This window comes from Micromys minutus (assembly GCF_963924665.1).
Source record: "Micromys minutus genome assembly, chromosome: 23".
NCBI classification, from domain to species: domain Eukaryota; kingdom Metazoa; phylum Chordata; class Mammalia; order Rodentia; family Muridae; genus Micromys; species Micromys minutus.
Genome location: NC_137958.1, coordinates 18,114,457 through 18,138,264, shown reverse-complemented (window position 1 = coordinate 18,138,264; position 23,808 = coordinate 18,114,457). Strand labels below are relative to the sequence as shown.

General features: G+C 39.1%; 1 protein-coding gene across 1 annotated transcript in view; it reads left to right on the top strand.

Moving 5' to 3' along the window:
- Positions 1 to 23,808, top strand: part of CACNA2D1 (calcium voltage-gated channel auxiliary subunit alpha2delta 1) — a 412,683-nt gene that overhangs the window by 64,386 nt on the left and 324,489 nt on the right. The window contains exons 2-3 of the mRNA XM_080936313.1: positions 12,583 to 12,664; positions 21,140 to 21,256. Coding sequence (XP_080792439.1) covers positions 12,583 to 12,664; positions 21,140 to 21,256 — 199 coding nt within the window. The remainder of the gene's footprint in view (positions 1 to 12,582; positions 12,665 to 21,139; positions 21,257 to 23,808) is intronic.

Sequence of the window (23,808 nt, the reverse complement as noted above, 5' to 3'; positions counted from 1 at the left end):
AGGAGGAAGCTGGCTGTAATTCCTGTCCTGGAAGCAGCCTTCTCTTTGCTCAGGCCTGTGTGCACAGTGCCCCAGAGGTCAGTGGAAAGGCAGGATGTGTGCTGCTCAGGCAGAGGGTCAGAGAGCCACAGTCTGCGGGGCCGAAAGCTTGCAAGCAATTAAACTGCAATATCTTTTCTGAGCTGGGCATTTATTTACCATTTCATGTTCGAAGGTTTGATTCCTGGTTTCTCGTTGCGCTGTTGCACTCAAGAATAAAAGAATACAAATACTGGAGGCAAGCTAAGCTTGCAGCCTTCTTTGTCTCTGGTCTTCAGAGACTGAGTTATTGTCTTATTTGCAAGTTAATGTATTTGCTTTGACAGCTTTTGATTGTTAAGTAAACTCTGCCCTAGAACAGCTGTGAGATAAATGATCCTGTGGGCTGTATTTAAAAGAAATGCTCCACCAGTCAGGCTGGCCCCTGCCTTTTATGTTCATGCATTTGTTTATGGGAACCTGCATTTAAATTTACGAAGGCTGGATAAAGCAGCCATGCTTTCTCACTGGTCTCTGGACTTCCTACTGTTGCTTTTAGAATATTTTATACTAAGACACACATTTGATGTCAAATGTAAGTGTTCTTGGAATGGTGGGAGACTCTATTGTTGTGGGCCTAAAGTCTCACACCCACAATGTTATGTTATGCTAATGAAAGCAAAACAATTTCTTTTGGCTGCAAATAACAAAAATAGTGCTTGCTTAATTTGTTAACCCAGAGGAGGCCTTAACAGTTTAATTTGAGGAAAATTGTCCCATGTAAATAATCCCATGCATATACATATATGCATATATATGGTATGGTATGAACACATATATACATTATGTAGTATGTGAAAGGACGAGGATACATAGTTTTTTGGTGTTTGATAAATAATGGATGCCCACTTTTTTCTTTCCAAGTAAAAATAAAGACTTGGTGTAAATGTCATTTTACCTTTTATATGCGTAGGAAACAGACTTTGAAGCCATGGCTATCATAATTCAGGAAACAGAAGTTGTAGCCAGAGAGCTGAGGGCCACTGTGATGTGGAATACACTAGAATACAAATGTCTCCTATCCCATCATTTGAAATGGGTAAGGATCCTATTGCTTTTTAAGGACAAACTGAATTGCTTCTTTGGACAACCCTCAGGCAACTTAAGGCCAGCATGCCTGTGTCCTCATCTGTACAATGAGGCCTCGAAACTGTCTCAGTAGATATTTTTTTTTGTAATAACGGAAGATGTTGTGTATACAGTACATTCAGAACAGTTCCTGAAACATCCATGCTGGGGTGTCCATAGCTGTTTGCAGAGTCTGCAGTAAATATTCATGGCTCTGCTTGTGCATGACACTATAAAGCATCGCATGGCACACCTATTTAAGTAAACTATGAGCTCCTTCTGATGCTCTGCAAGACAGTTCATCACTGCCCGGACTTTGGAGGACCAGTTGGCTATATATATCAAAGAGAAAAGATTTAAGAGATTTTGAGGGTTTGGGTTTAACAGAAGAGGAACCTGAATCAGTCTGGATGGTGAAGGTTGGGGGTGACGCTGAAGAAACTTAAGGGTGGTGATTGGCAGCTAACAGGAAACATGATTAGAGAAAGAGACAAAGTGATGTGCTTCTGAAACATCTCAGCCTGCTGACCGCAAACACAAAGCCTAGTGGGCGAGAGGACTTCTCATTATATCGGAGTCTCAGTGTTAATAAGCATTTAAAGATTTTGCAGCACTAGAAAATATTTGATGGCTCGGATGATCTCGGAGAGAGAAAAGGAGGTGAGGAAATTTTTGTCATGGCATTAAATAATGCTTACATGCTTGAATTAGACTAAACTACACTTTGTGAGCCTATCCTCTTATGGCCCAGGAAAAATGCAAACGGGAAAGGAGAGGTTTCCTCAATCAAATGAATGGAGATTTTGTAATGAGCAATTAGAAATTCAGCTCATTTGGTTCATAGAAACACCAGCAGCAGATTGTGTGGCCATGTGGGACACCCCAGTTGGCACGGGGCTCTGCAGGGATGGTGCTGGAGGTTATAACCAACTGTGAGGCTGCAGGATAAAAGGCTAAAGGCTTAGGACTGCAGGGAGCAAATCCCACATGGAGCACTCCCCCAAGCCCCCATCCCCCACCTGCTCCACTCCGCTCTGCTCCCCAACTAGGGAATGTGTGACATTATAATGACAACCCCAAAGCATTTTGCTCATTTGTTTGGAATCTGGAAAGAAACTGCAGCAGTTTAGGTAGAAACTATTAACTAAACCAATTTAAAACATGCAGATAAAACAAACAAACAAAAAAAAATGATGCCAAGATGACAGTGGAAGTCTCCTTCCAGAAGACTCCTTGCCACAAAGTGGATTCCCACTCGTTGAGGTGAAGGCCAATGGAAAACAAAGGCAGAGACTCCTGAATAGTGAATAATGAGGGTTATTTATTGATACAGCTTTGTCTCCCATTGCCAGGCCCTTTACCTTTCTACTCTGATTAGTGTGATCACATCCTTTTTTCAGGTTCCCTGGATTCCTCTGGATAAAAATGGAATAAAATTCTCAAGCATCTCACAAGTTGAAACAGCTTTCTTCTAAAAGAGCAGCAGTGTTACTGAAAATGCCTAAATTGTCAGTGATTTCAGGAACGGGTGCTCCTGGAACATCTCACCCATCACACAAATTACATTATAAAGTATATGCCACGTGATTTTTGTCACACACAGGCACACACACTCACCCGTGTATTGTTGTCATGTTCTAAGAAATGCATATTTAGTAAATTGATATGCCTCCCAAATCTTTGGGTTACTTGATGCTATTTTTAAGCAATTGCAGGGACTCTGTGGGTGGTTTATTATATAACAAAAATAGAAGTAGTTTATCATTGGTTAAATATTTATAGGAAGTAGGACAGTTTTCATTTGAAATATCTTGTTACTTAAATTTATGGACATGTTATTTATATGTTAGCACAGTTGAAGTGGATATTTTGGTAGATATTTGGGCATTTTAATTGTTCCTGGCTCCTTAAGGCACCACTGTGTCTTTTATTCCCTTGGGTTAAATATAGAATTATTGCTTAAAAAGAATACATAGGCAGAGAATTGCCTTAGGAAAGGGCCTGCAGTGATACTGATGTGTGACAGTTCTCTGGGCTCCTCCCCTGCTACAGCCCCAAACTGTAGCAAAGTGAGCTCTCACCCCTCCCCTTTCTGCTGTGAGGTAGCCACATTCTGCTTTTGTCTCCATGGTAATTACAAGTCAAATAATGTGGCAAAAATGTGACTGTTTTAATTTTTTCCCCCTACAAATAGCAATGGCTTCAGATACTACATCTACCTTTCTGCAGGACTTATCACATCAACCTGGAAAGAAGGGCAGTCCTCAATGTAAATGACAGAAGCTTCTGACTCTTTTCTTTTACTCCACATTTTATTCAAGCCTTTATAGTACAAAAATCTCATAAAAGAACTATGCATGGTGGCACACACCCTTAATTCCAGAACTCAGGAGGCAGAGGCAGGCACATTTCTGCATTTGAGGCCAGCCTTGTCTATAAAATTTTAGTTTCAGCATAGCTAGGGCTACTCAGAGAAACCCTATTTGAAAAAACAAAAACAAAACAAAATAGAACAGAAACAACAATAAAAAGCAACACACTTTTTATTTTCAAGTGGTATTGAGTAACAAGCAGAGCTTCTACTTCCAGCCAGTCATTCAAGGTAGTTGCTAGGCCTTTTGTTGATTTGCTGTAGGAAACTAAGGCATTTGGGAACTTAGAAAGAAAACAATTGGGCTGAAAAGATTGCTTCCTGCTTAAGGTTCGGAGTTCAATTCCCAGCAGTCATATGGTGGCTCCCAATTCATAATGAGAACTGGTGCCCTCTTCTGGTGTGTCTGAAGACAGCTATAGTGTACTCATATGAATAAAAATGAATAAAAACCATATTAAACAAAGAACACAATTTAATCAAAACATTAGTGACCTGGTAAGATTGCTCAGCTGACCCAGGAGCTTACTACCACATTACACTATAAGCAAGTGTGACCCGCATAAGTAAACTAAAGACAATCCAAGGAGGCCATTTGCCTCAGGTAGTCTGCGTGCAGGTCGGATCCTAGGGCTTCAGCTGTTCTGGTGTTTCCCCCTTTGCTGCCTTCATTCCACGCTGGCTGTCTCTGTGTGGTAGGAAAAGATGGCAGCTACTGGCAGTTGTAAGATTATAGAGATGCTCAGAACACTGGTTGGAGGATGTGGATCTTGGAAGCAAAGTGTGGAGTTACACTAGAGACAGAGGTGGGAACATCAGAGTTCAAGGTCATTCTTGGCCGTGTGTTCAGTTCAAAGCCAACCTGGTCTATAGAGATGGATCCTGTCCCAAGTAAAAGATAGGAGGGAGGGGAGAGACAGAGACAGAGAAAATCTTGTGCTAGGTATGATGGTGGCTTATGCCTGTAGTCATGGCACTTGGAAGGTTGAAGCAGGACAGAAAGCCAAGGACAGTGTAGGCTACAATGTTAGACTCCTGTCTCAAAAACAAAAACAAACCTTAAACAAACAAACAAGCAAACAAACCTTTCTTGGTAAGTCCAAGAACAGAGCTTTCCAAGGCTAGCCCTGTGCTGAGCCTGAGGGTCAAGTTAACATCAACCATGTACGATGCTGAGGACTGGGAATGAAGGCTCTCACAGGAAGACAGGAATATGAAGTCCATTCATTATTCCAAAGAGGCTGTAAAGTTTCCAACATGCTAAGATGATTTCAGCCCAATGCACACTTGCTAAGTCAGTATAGGAAGGTATGAACCAGAGATGATACAGATTACTTTAAACAGCATCATGTCCCAAACTCTGACGTTGTATTTTAAAGAACCAATAAAACACAATTGAAGGTGGATACCAAGGTCACTACTGAGAAGCTATTTTAGCAAGGAGCCGCTCCAAACAAGTAGATTGATGAGGTTCTGGGATCCATTTATGACACCAAAGAGGTGACGCACACTGTCAGAAGGCATCTTTTTTTCTTCTTTTTTGATTTAACCACCAGAAAAGCAGAGGTTTGTTCAGCAAGAAGGGAGAGGCAGATAATGTGAGGGGTCCTGATACCAGCAAGATTTCATTTAAATTGGTGGTAGTCGGATGGGTTTCTGGTCCAGGACAAAAGGGGCCATATCCTCCAGAGTGCACTCCAGGCTTCCTGGTAGGCAGACATGGCCTCCTTGTAGTCCTGATAGGTACCCAGTACTTCTGTGGACCTGTGCACACCAATGCACACACCCCATCAAGCACAGTTCTAACTGGAGTGCTCACCCTTGGAGCAACTGGACAGATTCAAACAGCAGGACAGCGGCAGAGGTAGCAGGCTGTCCCTCCACAGGGAATTCATGTTGAAGCAATAGATGCTTAGGCAGGTTAGAGTCACAGAGCACTGGTTTTGTATGGGCCTTGTACAATCAGATAAAGGTTTTCTTGTCTTTGTGGTATTGAGGATCACACAGAGGTTCATGTATTCTGGACAGCCCCCTCCTTCTATCACTGAGCTGTCTACCTTGCCCTGACCTAAGGTTTTCACAGAGTGAATAGAGATTAGAACCTTCCTGGCTTCTTCTTCTTCTTCTTCTTCTTCTTCTTCTTCTTCTTCTTCTTATTATTATTATTATTATTATTATTATTATTATCATCATCATCATCATCATCATCATCATCATCATCATTATTATTATTTATTAGAATTTTATGTAACATCTCCGTTCTCCTACTGTGTGCTGCAGTGGACTTCCTTTAGCCTCTCTGTGGAAAAAATGTCCCATACTCTGAGTAGTTGCAATTCTTATGAGATTTTCTTTAGAGAAGGACGAAGACCACAATGTGGGTGGAAGTCCTCTGAGTCCTTATCTTGTCTTGGCCTTGAGTTCTGCTCTGGCTTTCTAAGTCCTGTTTGAGCCGGAATTCTCCTATGTCCTTTTTACATAGGCTCTCTCCAGCTCTCACCCTTTCAGCACCTTTGGTTCTGGACCCAGTTCTTCTCCTCAGTCTGGACTCCATGTGTAGCTCAGCAGGTAGAGCTTGCTGAGCAGCAGGAAGCCCTGACTTTGATCCTCTGAACTAAGTAAACCAGGCTGGGCACATTCCTAATCCCAGCAATTGGAAGGCAGAGAGGGTGGGAACTCTCAAGGTCATCCAGGGCTCAGTAAGCTTCTAACTCTGAGCTCCATCAGTGGACTCCAGTCATAACAGTTCATAGTTCTCACTGTGACCTCAGTGTTCTACCCAAGAAATAGCTTAGCTCAACCAGCTTAGCTTTTAAAATAATTAAATCAATAGCTTGACACCGCCAACTCAACTGGTGCACTTTACAATAGATTAAATGAGGTATAATTGTGCTTTTCTGAGCTTGATGTTCCTCAGATATGTACAAAATGAAACGGATTATCATTTTTTTTTTTTGGAGAATGGAATTTTCTAAAGGATGCTGTCACGCATAAACTGAACCTCAAAAAGATGGCAGTTTTCTTTTTCTTTTCAATTCCATGAAAATAAAATATTTCACAAGTTTTTTTTTTTTTTAGGATTTTGGCCATTTGCATACCTTAAAATGAAATAGGCATGTGTAATATTTTACTTATTCAATACAATATTTTTTCATTAGGTATGCTGTAACATTGACTCTGTAGAGAACATTAAACACTTGGAGCTAGTAACTGTGAAATGAGTTCTAAGAACCTAGGGGAATTATAATGCCAAATTCTTGCTCCGACACTCAATAAACATTTGATTTTGGAATTTTAGAACAAGCACTACATATTCAGACAATTTCATGAAGACCAGGCTGGCCTTGGATTCACAGAGATCTGCCTGGCTCTGCCTCCTGAGTGCTGGGATTAAAGGCTGTGCCACCATTGCCCAGCAAGACCTGGTAAGCGCCTGGGTATCTATCTGAACTCAGTTTCTAATGCTTATCTGGCAAGTACTTCAGGAACTGGGCCATCTTCCCTATCTAAGCAGATTCTACCACTGAGATACATTTTCAGTTTAAGCACCTGCTCTTTGAAAATGCATGCATGTTGTTTGAAGTGATCAAATATGTGTACTCAGGACACATTTTTCTTTACTGTGAACAGCAAAATAAAAAAATAATAGAAATTTGCCGTAGTATTTTCATGGCAGTTGTGTTATAGAGTGTCTGGCTCCATAGATAAAGGATTTTAGCAAATAGCACATAGCATAAAATACTTTATGAATATATTATATTTTAATGCATAATTTAGCAGCTTTTGCTGTTTAGAATCAGTAGAGACCTTGAAATTGCTAGAACCTTGATGTTACTCCTTGTCCCCCTTCACACCTGCAGTGCTCCCCATTCAATAATACCCCCCTAATCACTCAGGAAATAGAAATTGAATGGAGTTAGTGAGCTCAAAGTTATCTTCTAGACTTTAATTGTTTCCACTTGTCTTAAAAAAATTATAACATTTTCCTTTAAGTTTGCTTGGAAGAAGTATCTTCCCTTGGGGGGGATGCATCATTGTTCTCCCTTGATTTTGCTACTTGGGAAAGCATTCCACACTTTTACCTTCTCATGGTTCTGATACGGTCTGTGTCAGATGCTAGAATTTCTTTTTCTTAAGTATTGTAAGCTCGGTGTCTGAGATTCTGTGGTGTCCTTGACTGTCTTGAAAGAATATAGTTGTGCCTGGGAGATGGGTCTCTGGGCATGCCTGCATGGTATTTTGATGGGTAAAGTTGGAAAACTTGCTTACTGTGGGGGGATCATTTTATGGGTTGGGAGTCCTGAGTGGTGCAGTCAGAGAGTAAGGGCTGAGAATTAGCTTTGTTTCCTGGCTGTGCAGGTAACAAGACCAGCTGTGTCAAGCTCCTGCCTCTTTGGCATCTGTACTGTGATGCACTATACCTTGAACTCAGCTTCTTAAAAGGAGCCCTCTCTCATTTAACTTGTTTTTGTCTGGTCGTTTAATCTCAGCCACCAGAAAAATGAAGCTAAAATGGGGCTTATTAAAACATGCAGATTAATAGAAGGAAAGCCTGCAATCTATCATTTTAGCAACGTGGAAACCTTGAGGAGATGAAGGCAGAGACGCCAAAGTACAAGTGTGTGTTCTCTGGACAGTCTGCTGAAGGAGCCCTGTAGGACAATAGACAGTGCTTGCACACTAGTAACCTGGGGAACGTCTGCATGGTTGGTTCACTTCTGTTATTCTTTACAAGAGGCAGACATTTGATGTACGAGTGAATCATCCTGCTATGCTGGGACCATAGCAGTCTTTAGAGGAGAAGGGTCGGAGAAGGTGGGGGGCATAGTCTTTTTCATTGTCTTGCCAAATCTAGAGTGGCCCTTCCTTGTAGTGTATACTACCTCATCATTGCCAGCAAAGACATGGTCTCTGATGTGTCCTCCATTTTTTTTTTGACCTTTTAAGTAGCAACATGTCCATAGCTCTATCTTAATTTAAAACACACACACACACACACACACATACACACACACACACACAGATACTCACACACACACACACACACACACAGACACACAGACACTCAAACACACACACACACAGACACACACACAGACACACACACACACACACACACACACACACACACACAGACACACACACAATGCATAAACAAATGGGAGCCCCAGGACCTCAGAGTCTCTTTCTCCTCCGTGCTGAGGTAGATGCTCTTCTCTGGCTTTTGTGTGACTGGGTAGAGCCACCATTCATAAAGCTGTTTCGTTTGGTCTTGGAGCTTCTGTGGTTCCCTTGTCCTAGATGTCCTTCTCTTGCCACTACTCAGATCCCTCTACCCATTAATTAATGGTTGTTTCCCTCAATTCTAATTACTGTTTATTTCCTCCCTCCTACCTGATCTTTAGGGAGTGCTACATTGATTTGCCTGTGTCCTTGTGAGACACTGTAACCACCAATCTTTACATTCTGCTCAGGTCTTTGTTCTGCCAGCACTGAACCTGTTTCACTCAAGTGATTAGTGCATACTCAGACCTCTGAAAATACCCTCAAATTCAATAAAAGCACTCACCTTGGTTGGAGTGTATCTCAGTGGCAGAACACTTGGCTAGTATGGGCAAGACCCTGGGATCAATTCCCAGCAAGGTCCCAGAACAACAAACCAGCAGAGACCAGTTCATCCAAGCCTTCTTTACTCTTTACTCTTTACTTTACTCTTTACTCTTTACTCTTTACTGCCTTCTACCATGTGCTTCTGCATTTTCCTCTGATTCCCTGCATCAAAATGTCCCCATCTGCTCCTGAGAAACTTCCAAAATCACCTGCCAGGTCTTCCTCCCATTTACCTGTCATATCCAAAAGTACCTGTAGTCTGTGCAGACTTCAGAATTTCACTGAGCTAAAAGCTTCTCCTACTATTGAGTTGAGTACTTGTTATTTCCTACCTCTCTTCTCCACCCTCCCTGCTCCTGCCCTGACCTCTAGCTAACAGCTATCTGGTGTCAGGAAAATGTATTTTCTCATGTTCGCAGGCGTATCCTTGGCCTTGTCACTGTCTAGCTTCTCATTGTCTAATACCACCATCCTCTTTAAGCTTACAAACCACATTTTCAGTAATATCACTAAAGAGATGGTCTGGATCCCCCATTTTTTTTCTAGCTGAATGACCCCCACCTCTAATTCCTTTCACTTCATTGTCTAGACATAGCATGCTGTGTTGACTGGGAGCCCTGTGTTCTCTGTGCCTTCATTGCTATTTCCTCCAACCTCCTTAGGTTCTACTTGTCTTTCAAATACCACTTTTTTAAGTAGGTACTGCTGTGGACATGGGGGTTAATGATGGAATGTCACTTCAAGTATGCAAATTTGGCATCCTGATTTGGTCACATAAGGGAATAGAACTTAAGAAAGGGTCACTCACTCACTTTTCCCCCTTCCCCCCAACAAAGCAAAGAGGTAGTTGAGAGAAGCATTCTTTATATATTGAACCTAAGAAACAGCCTTGATCACCAGAGATGGGTAACTGCTGTTTCAGTGAACCCGAATGTAAACAAACTTGGAAGTAAGCTTCATCTTTTGCTCTTTGCTATTCCACATCTGGCTCTTGGTAGCATTTCCAGAGTTTGGTTTTTTTAAGTCTAGCTACTCATTTTTGCTCTTCTGATCTTCCACATTTGTGATATGCTTGATCCCGCTCCCATGGGAGTCTCCATGTACATGGAGAACGGCTGAAACATTTATGCTTCTTTTGTTAGTTAGCTCTTCCGTTAATTGGATTCCCAGAGGCGGTCAGAGAGCCAGTGTAAGAACTGAGGGGAGTTAAGGCTGGTGCTGGGTCTTTCTCTCCTGTACCCTTCGTCCAGTTTCTATCCCTTACAATTTAGGCATTAAATAATTCTCTCCTGGCACCAAAGACATTTCTCAGTCACCACGTTCTTCTTATTCTTGTTCTCCTCTGCCCAGACTGAGTTTTAATTCCATTTTTTTTCTTTTGTATTCTTTCTAGCATGTGATAGTGCTTATTAGCTAATGTGACAGAAAATACAAAAACATTTTTAGTGGTGTGTGATGCAATTAATTGCACATACATATTACTTTCTGAATTTCTCTCAGCTTCTGTAATATTTGAAGGAAGTCTGGTGACAGTTAAAAAATCCCAGTGTTTATTAAAAGAGAGGCTTGCACTTGAACAGTGCTCCCAACACTTTCTCATTTGGGGCAGAGAAGAATGTCTAGGTCCTGAATAAACTTCTCACCCAAAAAGTGAGTGGGTCACCTTTGTGAATGTCACTAGTGACTGTGCACTGGGATCTAAGGTGATAGAGATGAGTGTACAGGAATGGACTGTATCCATGAGCTTGAGTGCGTGTGTGCATGTGTGTGTGTGTTCGTGTGTGTGTGTGTTCATGTGTGTTTGTGTGTGTCTGTGTGTGTGTCCTCATATTCTCTTCATTTGTTCTTTTTGTCCCTTGCCCTCTCCCCACTACAACTTAGGTCAGCCTAACATTTCTTACTACTTGTCAATGTTTAGGGATTATATTTAAGAAATGATTCATTCGCTTTGGAGTGTAGGACTTAGTAACTGTGTATAGCCGAGGAAATCTGGCTGGAATTAGAAAATACTGTCTGTCGTCTTTGTTCTTACCTGTACACTAATGTGATTTTTTTCCCCTCTAATATGAAAATGAGCACAATAGTAATAATACTGATTGTGTTAGTGTTTATACTGCTTTTCAAATAGGTATGCACATTCATAAATAGCATGAATTGTAATATTGGGCATTACTCAAACTGTTTATATTTTGATGGTTCTGTAAATTTTATTTTATGATTTTTTTGATAGTCATTTACTTTTCCCTCTATTATTTTTTACAGAATCCCTGAGAACACACTTATGATGATTTTATTTGTGTTAAACCATTCCTGGTTCTAATATATATTATTCACTAAGTGGTTTGTTTCCCATGTAAATTATTTCTTGTTTCCTATAGGCACTCCATCATCTTTACGACTGACTTTGGGTTTTTCTTCCGTCTTTCAATTCTTTGTTTTTTAAGGTGTTTGCCTAGACAGACTCCTAGACAGTCTCTTTTCCAGGGTGCATTTTATTTTCTTAATTCTGTTTCTGAAATGAAGTTGATGACTTAATAAACTATTCAAATTCACCACTGAAGGAAGAGAAGATTTACACACTTCACGTTCCTTGACTGAAATCACATACACTTAACGTTCAAATTCAAACACCAGTCCCCTTCTAAGCATCTTTACTTAGTCACCCGTGTTCTTTCTGTTTCCCTGGAGAAAAGGCAACACATTTTAGATTTACAGCACGGTAGTGCCATAAGAACATCTTGCTGTTGAACACCAAAGTGCATCGATTGGAATGCTGGACACCGGTGTTATGCCGATCTAGGTGTTTATAAAAGGTGCTGATATTAATAGGTTATATTTCAGGATATGAAATGCATTAATTATAGCAGAGTATCTGAATATTTGAACGTAAATGCCACAGGAATATAAAATGCTGCTTCCAACACTATAGGACTGCTCTGGTCATCTCTGCGTGCAGATGGGAAGAGAGAATGTTCTTAGCCTTTGTGTGCTGAGATCTCTGTAACCTTGTGATTTGTAGTGGTGTAAGCTGATGAAATGATTCTAAATCCTCATTTTATGATCAGAATATGTAGTCTGTGGGTATTTTTGAATGCTGTACATAGTAACTGTTTTCATGGCATCTTGTGAGTGAGCAAATGTTAACTTCTTTGATTCCCACGATGACCTTGTGACTCTTCTTGTCTTAATTTGGGGGCATTTCAGTGTGTACACACATGCTAATGTAAGAACTAAATAAAATCAACTCCAACAAAAATAAGTTTTGAAACTAAAATCCTGAGTGTAATAATGGTTCAACAGTGCTTTCAATTTTAAGGAGGAGTGGGAAGGTGATTTAGTGGGAACCAGGGAGGGAGACTAAAAACTTAACTATACTAAGTACATATATAAAATATCAGTGTGTTAACAGTATTTTCAGAAAATCTGATGAAACTTTTTTCCTTCTGATTCCACAGTATCAAGTCATGGGTGGATAAGATGCAAGAAGACCTTGTCACACTGGCAAAAACAGCGAGTGGAGTGACTCAGCTTGCCGATGTGAGTATTGCCAGCCATGGATTTTGTCAGTCCTCTGCTTAGTCTGAATGCCATTATGTCTTTTATAAGCCATAGCTCTGTAGTACAGACAGGATATGATTTCCCATTCAGTTATCATAGTTTTTGGTAGAACATTGATGGTTACTGGAAACCAGAATGGCATGGCTAACAATGAAAGTATTAACTCCCCTGTCCAGATTCAGGTTCAGATGTAATACATCTTATAAAGCTCTGTTACTGTCTTCAGAATCCATTTTAGAATGTTGCCATATGGTGACTTCAAGTCTAGCTTGAATGTCCTTAATGTGAACACTGCTTCGATCTTTGTGATTCGATTTTACTTTAAAGGTATTTAAAAAGCATTTTTAGCCACATCAACTGACTAGGATGTATGATTGAGATTTTTATAAAGGTTCTGATGTGCAAAATAGGGACACCATGAATTGGCTGTGAAAGTTACTCCAAAATGAGTTTGGAAAGTGATTGGATTATATTATATAAATATTGTGTAGCAACTTAGATGAAATTGTATGGAAGAGATTCCTTGGATGGGCATATGGATTGAAACCAGCCATGTTCAGGAGTTTAATTTTTTATTCATGCACATAAAAATTAAGTCAGGATCTAACTCTGAACATTACTTTTTAAATGGTTAACATGCACGTATACAGGAAAGCAGTTGATGTATTGCTGTAGTACACCCATGTTTTACATGCAGCAGGTTTTCTGAGGTCAGGTCCATCATTTTACTTTTGTCATCAAGACAAGTGCTCAAAAGTTTTGGATTTTGTGGTATTTGGCAAATTTAATTTCTCAGGTATGAATGCTCCATGTGTATGTTAATGTTCTTTGGGAGAAACATAAATACATAGTTAACTTATGCATCAGAAATTGCCAAAGAAAACATAAAAGTACTTCATGATTACCTTAGGATGTCTTTCCAGGGAAGATGCAGATATTAAACCCAAAATGTGCTTAACATCCCATGGTTATATTGTGTATCCTGAATTTGAAAATCTGAACTTTTAATACTATCAAATCTTAAACTTTCAGAGTGTGGGGTTGATGTCTAGGTATGATGGAGTGCAATTCCAACGTGAGTATGCTGCTCACAGTGTGACATCCCTCAGGGATGTAAGAGATGCATAGGCTGTAGATGAATTCCTGTTTAGACTTCTGTCTTTTCCCCCAAGATATTTCATTATGTATACCTAGTTATTCAGAAGTCTGAGGAAAGTGCTTTCAGACCCAGGTTTCTGAGAAGGTATATTCACCTTTAGTCTGAAAGATGTTTGGTGATGAAATGTATGTTTTGTCAATAGTGATGTTCCCCAGTGCTTGGACACAGAGATACAGGGATGGGTGAAAGCTCCAGTTTACGATTCACTTACAAATATGTGATCTGTGCCACTGTGCTGCGTAGTATGTGGACCTGTCCTTAAGGGATAGGATTGTAGAAGCAGATGTGTTCTGTCAATGTTTATTCTTTATTTTTTTTTTTTTAGATTTGAGTTGACTGTGGGGAAAGCTTTCATTTCAACCACAGAGACAAATGACAGATTTTAATGTTAAACTTTAAAACTTTTATTGGCAAGATGAGAAATGAACAGGTGCTGCCCCCACCGCCCATTCCTGCATTAGCCTCGTGGCTCTGCACCTGGCTCACGTCCCTGTTACTCCTGCTGATCCTCTGGGAAGATTTTTGCTAAACTTCTGTTTCCCCATTCTTCAAAAACCACAGTGCAGAAAATTAATGTGGTTTCTATTACACTTCTCTGTCTGCTGTAGATTACTTGGACAATTGTAAATTTTGATGGATGGGTAAATGTCTTGAGGTAGTAGAACAACATACAATGAAGAAGATAAAGCCTAGATAATTATTTGTTTATGTGACACCTGCCACAATATAGTGATAGAAGGATTGTAAAGAAATGTATGCTATGTAATGTGGGGGGATCGGAGGTGGGGGAGGGAGAGAGAGGGAGGGGGGAGAGAAGGAGCGGGAGAAGGGGAGAGCTTCATTGCTGGAAAAATACAGCAGCAGGTATTAAGCATTAGAAGAGATACATGAACTTCTGTGCTTCATTTCTTTTCCCAGCAAAAAGGTTCACGATGTGTGCGAATGGGTGGTGGTGGGGGTGGTGGTTTGTTTGCTGGTTTAGTTTAAGTTTTGTTTGTTTTACTTCCCATAGAAATTTAAAGCTAAAAATTAGCTGAAAAAAAAAAATCCAAACTGGAGAGTTAACTTTGAGCGATTAGAGGCCTTTTGAGAAGGGGGTTCTGTTGTTCGATTTGTACAGTGTTGGGAGCTTAGCAATGCACAGTCTCCTACTGGGAAGTGCTAGAGGAATGGTGGGCTCCAGAAGTTGAATAGTATTGGGATTTATTTGGTCCTAGGATTGAAAATCACTATTGTGGAAATAGTGCTACTTCTTTAGATAATGTAATTATTTTTTACTTCATAGGCAACATCAAAGGCCAAGAGCCATTGTAATTACCTATATTATCAATGTAATTATATTTGGAATTTTATAAAAATTCCTTTATGAGATCATGAAAAATGATCGGAAGGAAAATAACTAATATTATTGAATGGATTCTCTACTGTAAATTTTCCTATATTAGTAAATGATTGTTGTGTTAAGGGACAAGCTAAGGAGCTGGGGAAGTGGTTTCCAGGTCTCACAAGCCCCACAGCCACAGCTCAGTTCTCTACCACATAGTGGGCTGCCTGGAAATCAGTCTTAGGAGACAGAGATGGAATTATTGCAGCAAGCTGAGCGGTCAGACTAGTCACTAATCCTTTCTTTCATGTGTTGTTATTTCCCAGCATTCCTTTAGGACAGTGGGTCTCAGTCTGTGGGTTGTGACCCCTTTTGGAGGTTGTGTATCAGATACTTACCTTATAATTCATAACAATATAAAACTTAGAATTATGAAGTAGCAGTGAAGAAATGTTATGGCTGGGGGTCACCACACACAAGGAAATAACCGTACTAAAGGGTTGCAGGAGAACCACTAGGAAACCGGAGAACCACTGATTTCAAACAGATGCCCAGTCATTTAGTCGTTAGATATTTGACTCACACTGCAGTGACATAAGTCAGTTATAGTATCATATTGTTTTGTGCAATTAAAAAAATGTCAGGAACACGGGACCCTTATGCAAAACGCTCAACTCAAATTCTACAGCAGTGAACGAGGTCAAAGCGAATAGCTCTACCTAAGGATGTGTTCAAGATGGGACAACACACAGCTGAAGACATCATTGTAATAGTTGTGTTGTTGTCGGTGAAACCGGATAAAAATCTGAAGATTCCCAAACAACATGCAATTCTCTTTTCCTTTTCTATGGTGCTGGATGTTGAAGCCAGGATCTTTTGCATGCTAGGCGACAACTCTGTGCTCCATCCCAGGAGACATGTGCTCTTTTAAACAATCTAAATCAGAATCTATGGAAAATAACCTCTGTCATTCCTGAACATGTGCACGCACACATTGTGCCACGGAGGAGATTGTAATTGAATTCATGTGATGTTCAATCACCAGCCGATACGTTTTCAACTTGAACTCTTCCTGATATTTTTGAAATCAACATCTGCGAGTACCTAAAACGTCCACAAGCAACCATTTCTTTCCTTAATCTACAGAAAAGTGTTTTATCTTGATATCCTCAAGCTTTGGCCCATATCCAAATAAAGAGATATTCTAAGTGAGTGGGTTCTGTAGTAATTAGAATTTGCTTCCTACCAAGAAAAAAAAAAAAAAAAAAAAAAAAAACCAATGGATATGTAAAAGCTAGTCCATGCCTTCCTGGGTGGTTCATTTTTGCATCTGAAAACACTGTACTAACAGGGAACAGATTCCTGCCAGTGTGTCAGAATACTCTACTACCTGTTACATTCCATCTCTCCTCCCAGGGAAAGCCAGCCACAGCCAGATACGAAGCTAGACTCACCTGGGAAATCTGCTCTGTGTTGTGAAAATTTGTCTTTAAATCTCCTCCTTTCTCTTTGCCTCTGTTCCTTCACTAACAGGGTCCGAGAGCCCTTACCTCCATAGGCTCATCTTCTAGGGGAAACTTTGTAAGGCACAACAGCACTGTCAGCCCAGAAGTTATCTTCCCACTGCTGAGTCTGCAAGCCCTACCTTATTAATTCCCTTGACATACATGGAGAGTGTCTCCTGGCCGGTGTACTGATTCTCTGAGCTTAGGTTCTTTCTCACTTCCTTCAGGGGACTTTTCTATGTCCTTCCATGCTGCCAGACCCAATGGTACTTGGTGGTACAGAGTCGCTTCGTGAGTCACGTGTCTAATCATGCCAGCTTACCTTTTATCTTCTGCCACTCTGAGACATGGACTTATTCTTTTACAGCAAAATTAAGCTCAAATTCCCTTCACTCTGACACCTCCAAATCTTAGAAACCTAGAGCGTCAGTTGTTTAAATGCAATTTAACCTTTTTCTGAAGTTAAAAACTTAATGTTATATGTGCAACATCTAAATATAACTTACATTGCTTGCAAAACTAGCTGCTTATAATAGCCTTCTTGGGTTAGCTCTTACATTTTATGACACAATTTAATGTTTCTTTACAAATCTTGTTAAAAGTTATGTTAACAAGGGGTGCCACATGGTAATGGTATATAGGGTGTTTGTGACGTTTTAAAATGTATTCCTTTCAAGATGGTGTTGGAAAGATGGATTCAGTTTAGATTAAAGGCATTTGAAAGAATTGTATTTAATGAAAAAGAGTGAAAAACTGTAACCTGTATTGTTATCACAGTGAAACATGGCTTTGAAGTGTAACAACGAGAACCATTTGACACAGTTAGGATCTGATCCAGGAAGAGCATGCAGGTGACAACTTATCGTTTTGTTATGACTGTCAGGAGTGGCTGTCAGAGGATTATAAAATACTACAGATACAGTGGACTATAAAACACTAAGGCATATTAGTGTGTCACAAGGCGGGCCATCATGAATCTCTTTCAGCTTTATGTTCTTTTGAGTGGAAAAGCAGAAGCCGGTGTCCCATAGCACTGTGGCATTGACATGACCCTTCTGAAACCCCATCTAGTGCCAAACCTCCACATTGCTTACAATGCACTGACTCTTCCCTCATGATGAAAACTGGACGACAGTGAAGATGGACATTCAAACTTTCAGCAAAGGGGAAGAATTAAGTAGGAAAGATACTTAGATCATGTTTTAAATACTGACAACTTAACATGGTAAGGTTGTAGAAATATAGATTATTCAGTGATGGGAAACAATGTCCTTACGAACAGAACGAACAGACATTATTCATTATAAAGCTCTATGTAAAAATCTTCTAATCTCAAAACTTTTCTCCATATATATATGTATATATATATATATATATATATGTATATATATATATATATATATATACATATATTACATATTAGCCTCCACAATATCTCTGATAATAAATAGTATCATGGTTTTTTAATCATAAAATTAGTTTTTTCATTGGTTTGTTACAGTATATTATTGAGTCATTTTTATTTTGAGAGAGCGTTCCAATTTTATTTTATATATAAAATAGTATACCTAGATATTTATACTGGCACTACAGACTTAATGTTTAGTATATTTAAACATTATGAAGCAGATTTTAGTTATTTTTTTTGTGATAGCCAACCTTCTATTAGTATATGAAACATTCAAAGAATGTTATTTATTCCAATCATATCTATTAGTATATGAAAAAATAATTAACTGAAGTTATTATTATTATCATCTCAGTAAAGGTTCTGGTCTGTTCCCTGTGACAAGCAAGCACATCTCAGTTATAGAGTTTGGTAGAGCAAAAGTGCTAATCCCACAGCTAGGAAGCAAAAGAGAAAAGTAGAGAGACTCTTGGTGTTTCCACATTTTCTTCAGGAGCATTTCACCTAAGTTCTAAGGGGCTTCCGATAGGTCCTACCCCCACAAAAGTTTCTTTACCTCCCAACAGTACCATTTTTAAAATGCACGAGCAATTGGGGGTCAGCCAATAGTCACACTACAGAGTAGTGACAAATTTGAAACTTTGGTTTCCTTAAGAAACACAGACATAAAAATATGTTTTGGGTTTAACTCCAGGTCTAGGAAATATGGTGCTGTGTTGAGCTAACTGCAACAGCTGTCTATGATTTGCCTTGTGCTCTAGCAGAGACGTGGTCTTGCCAGCTGCAGAGAATTGCTGCAGTTGGTTGATCTTGGAATTGTGGAAACTTTCCAGCAGGTGCATAAACGCTAGAACCCTGGTAGGGTGGTGGGTCTTGGGTCATTGTTCTTTTTAGGGAGATTGATTGTTGTTTGTTAATAGCCTTGCTAAAGAAGAAACAAAAGGCAAGAAATTAGATTCAGGGATTCCCTCCCCACCTTGTGAAACCAGGGGTGATAAAAGGTAGAAAGAAGAACCAAAAAGGTAGCAAAGATCAGCTACTGTATATTTCTTAAGTATTTATAAATAATATTAGGAAGAAAAGGTTCTAAAGTATTCTGTATACATTTTACATAATATATACGTGTTTTTATTCTTGAAGACATCTAGTGACAGATGAGGCACATATTGTGACCTAGTAAATGTTCATCTGAATCCACCGCCAGTAACTGTGGGACATATTTTACACTCCCTTTGTCACAAGAAAGTAGACTTTATAGAGAAATGCATGAGATACTAACAGTACAAACACCAGTACATTGCACATCAATTAGCTGTATTGTTCTTACTGCAGGACTTGTGTTAGATCAATTAAAATGATGCTGAGGTTTATCTATTTGTAACTTGGATCAATTAATCTATTCATGTATTGATGCTCTAGAATCTCATTTTAGTCTGAAATGAAAGAGGTTCATGTTGGGAGGAAATCTTCAAGGATAGCCAGGGTGTTTAGGACAGGACATGATAATCCATCCTGTGAAAGCTTAAGCCATCTGCTGATATGCAAGAGACCTGGGTGAAACCAATTATGAGGTCTTTAAACCACAGAATTAATTTGTAGAATATTCTGAATGGGCCTGTGCTCAAAAGCCTTGAGTTCAAGTACATTATTTTAAGAACATATAGCAATTTACATCCTTAAAACTATCAGTTAGCCTGTAATGTCCTAAAATTTATAGTTCTAGAAGTGTGTTTTAATAGTTGAGTGCTTTCCTTACATGGGTAACTCCCTGAAATAAATCTTTAGCACCTTCCACACCCCAAAGTGTATACATAAATAAATATATATGTATGTGTGTGTATCTTCATTGAAAACTGACATCTGCTCTGACAGATAAATGGTTTGGAGTTTGCATATAGTTGAAGCGAACATCCATCACTTAACATCCATGCTCAGCTGGGACCAGGCCTTAGAACCTGCAAGTAATGAAATAAAATAATACAAGTCAGTAGAACTGGTTCTGGTATACGCCTGGATTCACTTTTCACAAGGCAATAAAAAGCTGCCAGGCCCTGGCTTTAAAGAAGGTTAAGTCATGCATATGAGCCCCATCTGCTCAGTGCATAGGGGATTTCCTTCTCAGTGCACCCCCCAGCCACAAGCACTGCCACTGTCCCCACCCCTTACAGTTTCTCCTCTCCTGCTAGGAGCTCAGAGGTTTTGTGAACCAGGTGCAGTCTAGGCCCCTGGAGGAAAGTCCTGCAGACATCAATTTGAGCCCCAGAAATAAGGCTGGGTCTTAATTTTATGTGCTATGTTAACTCTGGCATAGTTTATTTAGTGATTTAAATAAAACATTACCAAACAGAAAAATACTCATATTTAACATATTTTTTAAAATACACCATTTCAAAGCTATCCATAACTTCAACATCAACCTCAGAGCTTTCAGCTTCTCTAGCTGGGAACTGTCTGAGAGGGCATTTGACAACTGCTGGTAACTACTGCAGGGGGAGGGAGCGTCCTCAGCCTCTCATTACTGCTCTCCACTCTCCAGAAACTGGAGAAATAAACTTTTTCTTCATAGCCACAGGAGCAGGGAATGGGCTTCAGTAAGGAGCCCATGATCCATTTGGTATGACTTTTCTTCTACCTTGTTCACACATGCCTCTCTTCCAGGTTTAGCCTCTCAGGTATGGTTTTCTCTTTATTCCCTAGGGTAGCCTCCTTTCTTAAAATGGGGGGGGGGGTGAATGACAGTTAATATCATGTTTTGAAGCTGAGCTGACAGAAAACCCTCAGCCCGACAGTGTACACGTGAACACATGTTACGTGATAACTAGTGGCCTGACCTATTGTTTATTTCGAGCTAGCTGTCTTACAGAAAATTTACATTCATTTGTGCGTGTTTTTTTTTTTTTTTCCTGGTACAAATCCAAACCTAAAATAATCAAGATGAAGGTAAAAGAGTAGATATTTCTTTTTGTTTTTGTTTTTGGATTTGGATGCATCATATTGGGAATTTATGATGTAGATAAATAGCTGTTCCTCTTCTTCTTTATCTTTTTCTTTAACATAGATTTATGAAAAATACCAAGACTTGTATACTGTGGAGCCAAATAATGCACGCCAACTGGTGGAAATTGCAGCCAGAGACATTGAGAAACTTCTGAGCAACAGATCTAAAGCCCTGGTGGTGAGTTTACATGGAGACTTCTCCTTTAGTTATTTCTTCTCGGCTATGTGTTATTTGTTTCTTGCCATGTTAGAAGTTTCCATTCGAAAACTTTTCCCCTTGGTAACTGAGTGCAATTGATGAGTTCATGGAATCAATGGAATCCCACAGAAACAGATGGCTCACCTCTACCTGTTGCTTAATGTTTATTATATTGCTATATTCTTTTCATAATGCATCAGTGGTATTGCTGGTACATGAAATACTTATGTGAATTATTATCTACTACAGTCCACTGATCACATTTTAGTCTATACTGAAACATAACCTCATTATTATTGCTAGCCCATACACGTAGTACTCTCCTAGGCCATGATCCCACATTCCTACCCAAGTGCTCAGGGTGCAAGATGTGTGTGTGTGTGTGTGTGTGTGTGTGTGTGTGTGTGTGTATACTTGCTTTCCTGCATGTTTAAATTTTTGCTGATTTTGAGTTACAGTCCATGAGAAATTGGTTCAAAGAACCAATAGCCACAGATTCACAGACCTTTGTGATAGCACATTTTTATATAACCTGCAAACATCTTTCTGTGTTCTCTAAGTAATCTGGAGATTAATTAGAGTACCTAAGACAATTCAAATGTTGTATGGATGGTCCTTATTATATTCTATTGTTTAAGAAAATGACAGGAAAAACATACTGCACATAAATGTTCTGTACCAATCCAATATTACTATCTATCTGTGATAGATTAAATTAGCTGATGCAGAGTCTGTTGATCTAATTATACTGTATTTTTTAACAATGATCAAGTTTTAGTTATAAACTGACATGAGATTAATAACAATAACCACTAATAAAATTATAGTAAAGAAATCAAAGTTATCTCCAAATATCTTGCTCAACCGTGTTCACTCATCTGGTGATGGTTTAGGTAATGCCTGCTTTTAGTGGTGAAATCAGTTGTATGCAGTAGACATTATGTTATTGAAAAGAACCATTTTATGTGAGACTTTCATGGCCATGTGATAACTGAGATGACTATTTCACTAAGTGACTGTATCCTGGCTCAATGGAAAGATTCATGTTCTGGGCAATATGAGGTGAGGTTTTACCATAGTATTCAGAATGGCAAGAGACTTAAAATGTATGGATTTTTCATTTTGTGATATTTTACCATTAATATGTTCACACCTATGTATAAACACAGATAATAGACACCATGAAAAAAATGAAACAAGTAATAACAAAGGAAAACAATATATATAGTTATATACTATTTGAAGAGCATCATGCATTCAGTCCAGGTTAGTAGAATTGCCAGATAAAAGTGAACTCAGAAAAGCTATCAGGAATTAAAGCACCAACCAAAGAGAACACATGGAGGGTCCAGCTGCATATGTAGCAGAGGATGATTTTATCTGGCATAGAAGGGAGGAGAAGACCTTGGTCCTATGATGACTCAATGCCCCAGTATAGAGGAATGCCAAGGCGGTGTGGTGGGAGTATTTGGACATGGTTGGGAGAGCATCCTCATAGAAGTAGGGGGGTGAAGGATGGGGGATGAGATAGGGAGAAACCAGGAAATGGGCTAACATTTGAAATGTAGATAAACAAAATATCCAATTAAAAAAAGGAAAGTATTTTATAAAAGTAAGGTAGCTGTTTTCCGCTACAAGGTTTGGTCATCTTAGTCCTCTTCTTGGTATATTTAAGGTCTTAGTTCATATTTTAAACAGATGCAATAGTGTCAGAGTTCTTAATTGTCTACAAAGAAATGGCTATAAAATGGGATGTCCCTTTGCTAATTTCTGAAGAGAAAACACATTCAGTCATCTTTCCTTTACTGTGCAGTGAAATATCTATTCACATCATTTGTACATTTGTGTTCATTAACTGGTTTAAAGGTGGTCCATTCTTGGGGCTATGTAAGCTAATTAGTTTTAGTTTCATTTCTAGTGTTTTAATTGTCTTTGTTGTGTATTTTGATAGATTGTTAATTTTAACAAAGTCAACTTTATATGACTGGTATTTCTGAGTGTTCTGTTTGAGAAATCCTCTTTTACTATTAAATCATATATTTTAAAAGATGATTAATTCCAAAGATTCCCAAGTTTTGTTTTTTTATATTCAGATATTTAATAAATTTATAGAAACACAATTTCAAGCTTTAATTTAAATTAACTATTTTTCTAATTTTCCCATGTCATTTATTATATTTTTTTTCTTTTATTAATTCCTGATCACTGTGCTAAGTAGCTGGTAACCTAAGTCTTTTGCCATGTAATTCCTTTAAGAAATACTTTAAGGCTACTCAAACCTTTTATCCAAACAATACATGTTCAGCATGTAATTAACTTGAGAAATCTATACTAGAATTTTGTTTTGGTGTTATTGATTAATGAAACTTTGGAAAATGCTAGTACTGTTATAATGCTTGGTCTTTCTATTTGTAAGCATACTCCTAATCCCTCATTTCCCACCCCCCCCCCCCCACTTTAGAAATCTTTTGGGTCATTATTATTGTATGTGTGTCAAACACCACCTGTTAGACTTCCAGTTTTCTTGGCCC